Consider the following 4,605-nt stretch of genomic DNA (forward strand, 5'->3'; position numbering starts at 1 on the left):
AGAGAGAGAGAGAGAGAGAGAGACAGAGAGAGAGAGAGACAGAGACAGAGACAGACAGACAGGCAGGGACAGAGAGAGAGACAAAGAGAGGGAAAGCAATAGAGGTAGATAAGATACGATAAATTAATCTTTATAGTGGAAATATGCTGGCACAATGGTTTGGTGTTTTACCACTCACCACATACTATTCTCTCTCATACATCCTCTCTCCCACGTGACATGATGTTGGCACTCACTGTAAAAAGAACCAGCCATACACATAATATAATATAAATGAACAGGGACTGGAAAGTGAGAAATGAGAGAATTTAGTTTGAGTAAGTGTTTTACAGCACTTGCAACACAATAAGGCCATATAAGTGCAAAAAATTACAGGTGTTACAGGAGAGTAACAAACACAAAAAAGGAGGGGAGAAAGGGATGACAGATGTTTGACAAGAAAGGAGGAGCAAACCACAGCAGAGCACCCGTCACCTGGAGCATTATGCAAATTTATATGTTTTCATAAACCAACAGGCGATAGCCTGAGAAAATAAAACTGTCAACGATGTACTATATTAACATAGAAATGTGTGTGTCTACAGCATTTTTTTTCAGTTGTGAGAGTACAAGTCTGTTTTCTCTAACAGCAACAGTGGTCTTGATAATACTAACATCTTTTACAAGAGAAAAGTAGACTTACATACACATGGTGTTCTTTAAAGCATTTCAATGAATATGTACCAGTACTATAAATATGAAACATGTTCTTACAGTTTCTCTCCTAAATACTCTCTTTCTCAACTTCTCATTAAAAAGGAGCCAATTCAGTTTCCTACAAACACTTGACAACTTCAATGAAACTTACCCCATCAGAGGCTATGAACAAGGCAACTCCCAAACAAATGAAAGCGACTCCAATGGCGAAAAATGCTGGGAGAACTGTGTTTGCTGTAAGGATAGGCTGCCATGCTGGGAGATTCTGTTGTTTAAATTTTGTTTCTGGAAAGTACAATTTGAAACAATATAGCAAAATATATTAAACTGAATACTGAGGCTGAGTAGATTATAATCTAGACTTGTGCTTGCCCACTTTTGTCTTTAACCACCTTTAAGAGGCTAGAAGTTTCATTCCGCCCACCTTCATATCGTCACGAACGGATATTAAATAATACCTGTCACTACCTGGGTGATCCTCACCACCCACCAAAATTACCAAATATCGACACAAATGATCAATTTCGCCCAGGTTGGGTAGCACTAATTTAGACTCTCCAGTACAAAAATGTACACTTTCTGTAACTGCAATTACTTTAAAATTGCAAGCATGAGTAAACAGAAAGCTGTTGTGACACTACCCTATTGCAGAATTTGCCTATCATTTTTTGAAAGCTTTCCAGTAAGATTTAGGGTGGGATCCCTTTTACACTGAACTTCATTCTGTCACTGCAAACTTCCCTTGACTCCTAGTTCTAAAAGTTAGTCAGATTTAAAAAAAACTGTATTTTTCCTCCTACTACAGCATTTAACATTCTCAGTAGAGGGCGCTTTCATCCTCAGAAATGAAAGGCAGACAGGAGATCACACAATGTATGCTGTCTCAAGCTTTCTAGGAAGACCTAACAGCAGCAAAATTGAAAAAAAGAGACCTCCTCGTGTTGTGTACTGCTGGAATGAGGGCTGTAGGCCTGGTGGAATGAATCTCAATGGTAAGGTGAGACTTTTTTATCGTTAGCTCATCATATCTTTACAGTTAAGAGTCATCATGCATTACATGACATGGTGGAATCAGGCGCTCATTAAATTCAGGGCATATATGGAGATATTCGTATCACCTTAAAGCTGGTTCATTTGCCTTGCTTTTGATGAAAAAAATATCTATCTATTCCGAAAAGGAGTCGAGATATCTGCGATTACATGAGGTGGGGGTCGCCAGGTTTCAGAGGTTAAATTAGCGAGAACATGGCCTCCAAAGTTTGGTGAGTATCATAGCTCTAGAGCTTGAAACTCCTTGGAAACGGCAAATCTACATTTTTTGTGCCTTAAATTTATTTTAAAAATCAACATAAATCTGAACAGTTCAATGAGAAGTGTATTTTAAATATAATGATAAAAAAGTGTTGAGCCAGTTTATGCAAAATGGCCGTAAGCAAAAATTTGATAAAAATCTCCACACTGAAGGAAAAATGCCACTTTCTTCGCTTTCATTAAAATTTTGACGAGCGTCTGATTTTACCACCATGGTTGCGAATAAAAAGCTCTCTAAACATCTCGGGTTAAAATTAAACTTCACACCTGACCTATCCATTATCAAATTGTTTCATCTTTTTTTTTCTTGAATGCCACTGCTCCTAAAATTTAAGTATGCTAAATGAAGAAATAAGAATAGCAGTAGTTAGGAACTGACATCAAGATGCAGTCTGTCTCTTATTACCCCCCCCCCCCCCCCCGAACCCCCCCACTGTTGTTATGGCCAGTGCGCATTAACTCTAGTCCTGCGGGGTTAACCGGAAAAGGGCTCTTATCGATCGATGACCAACTTACGTCGCCTGCGAGCTTGTGCCGCGGGGCGCCGGGGTCAGGCACTGGTCACGCGAGCGTGCCGCGGCAGGTCAGGGAAACACCTCATCTTTTATAGCAAAGTGATACGATCAATGAATAAGTGTTACGATCACACAAATAATCCCATTATCCCCTCGTCGGTAGATCAGAGACGCTGAGATTGGAAGTTACACCAAATCGAATAACTTTTCCAGAGTTTTCCAGATTTCACACCTATTATGAATGAACTTGCGAACAGCTGCTTATCAGCTATCGTTCGAAAGGGGAAAAAAATGGGATAATTTCCGAATATTTTTTTTATTCAGTTGCTCTCAAATGTCTCCCTCTGGTAGGACAATGGTTCAAAAACCACCAAATATGATTATTTACATCAGGAAACAACGTTTGGTGTAAGAATTAGATCGTTTGAAAAGTGAGGAAAGCTGTTTGCATTGAAAGATGAAAGTCCTATTTCCTGAATATCCTTTCGAGTCCCTCAAGTGTCTAACTGGGTCAAAATGCTCATATTTCATTGGATGAACGTCTCAACCGACGCTCTGTTATCTCTACCAACGCCTCACGCTGCAAAACAATGCAGTAAGTTTGAGATGGACACTCAGGCACAAGCAGATTGATGCATACACATTTTAGCACACAGTTGCAGACCCCGCCGTAAACGAAATGCGTTGCCCACGCGGGACGACGACTGATCAGGGACCAGCTGTGGAGCGCCGCGCGGGATTGCGCTTATCGGGCAAACATTTATCAGGGACCAGAATCTTAAGGGTTAATATAGGCTATATATATGTCAACATGGTGGGTCCACCAAGGTTCAATCCAGCCTAGTAAATTTTAACTTTGGCCGGCCAGCTCTATAACTAAATGCAAACTGCCAAAGTCGAGGATTCTTGTCTTCTTGCAGTACCTTTTGAATTTTCAAATGAAGTAAGAACGTTGCCCCAACCACAATTGAAGTAATGTATCTGAATATTCAGACAACTAAAAATCTCTTGCTCAAGAAAGTTCAGAATTCGATGCAAAAAATGCTTCCTCCCAGTCCTCGCAGAATGAAAGATGACGCCGAACTCTCGCAAATAACCCAAAAATCTCGAGAATGGAAACCATTCCGAGAAATAGAGATCAGGTTTATTTTCCCGAGCGTTCGGAAAGTTCAACTTTTTTTCCAAATTAGGAAACTACGGCTAAATATACTACTGCACTGCACTAGATTCTACTAATCTATCTAGATCTTGATTATCTCTATGACTAGCCATCTTTTTCTAAATTTCTATACTAGATCTACTATACTATAGTAACTATACTTAAAATTAACTAGAATCTCTAGATATCTTATAAAAATATTATAGTATATAAGCCTTTTTTTATAGGAAATGACTCATGATCATGAGGGCGCTTGTTTCCTCATGGAGGCCAACTACAGATTACCGTTGCCATAGCCTTAATTTGAACTTTTGTTTATATAGCCTTCTTAGAATTAGGCTATGATTATGAGTACCAGCAGGTATCGAAAAGAAACAACAAGTTACAGTTTTCTTGGATGTGGCTCCAAACTGACAACCCTGACTATTCGGACATGCACTGTGACTTAAGTACGGCTAGCCACTTCGTTACCTTTTCTTCAAAATGATGATATTAATATGATGATGAGGCCAGGGATTCTTTTACTTCTCTCATCACTACCGTCATGTGATCTGCACTGCAAGTCCCACAATCATGACAATGAATTCCTGGCCTAATCTGGCACTCTGCACAGGCAAGAGACACAGTCAAGAAGGGAGATGCGAGTTTGACGAGTTCACAGGAACTTTCAAAATCAAAGTACATTTTGAGGTCTGGTGTGATGGTGATGGGCTGGATTGTACTTTACCGGACCACCCGTCTCGGCCCGTGATTACTACGCACGCCTAGCCTAACTACGCACTCATAGTACTCTATGCGGACAAAAGGTAGTTCCGCGGGCAAATTCGCGCACGCACAGCGAAGTCAGCGGCGACTGGCAAGGCGAGGTGAGCGAGAGGTGGTGGTTGAGAGTTGGCAGGGGATTTAACTTTGGTGGACCATGGT

The 4,605-nt window shown here is 40.5% G+C and overlaps 1 protein-coding gene across 5 annotated transcripts in view; it reads right to left on the bottom strand.

Moving 5' to 3' along the window:
- LOC101862687 (cell cycle control protein 50A) overlaps positions 1–4,605 on the bottom strand; it is a 33,034-nt gene that overhangs the window by 26,170 nt on the left and 2,259 nt on the right. For all 5 annotated transcript variants that reach the window (XR_004859234.1, XM_005110081.3, XM_005110080.3 and 2 more), the window contains exon 2: positions 848–981. Coding sequence is in view for 4 of the 5 variants with exons in the window: in XM_005110081.3 (XP_005110138.1) it covers positions 848–981 (134 nt within the window). In the remaining variant the exon portion in view is untranslated. The remainder of the gene's footprint in view (positions 1–847; positions 982–4,605) is intronic.

This window comes from Aplysia californica, unplaced genomic scaffold (genome assembly GCF_000002075.1).
Source record: "Aplysia californica isolate F4 #8 unplaced genomic scaffold, AplCal3.0 scaffold00850, whole genome shotgun sequence".
NCBI classification, from domain to species: Eukaryota; Metazoa; Mollusca; class Gastropoda; order Aplysiida; family Aplysiidae; genus Aplysia; species Aplysia californica.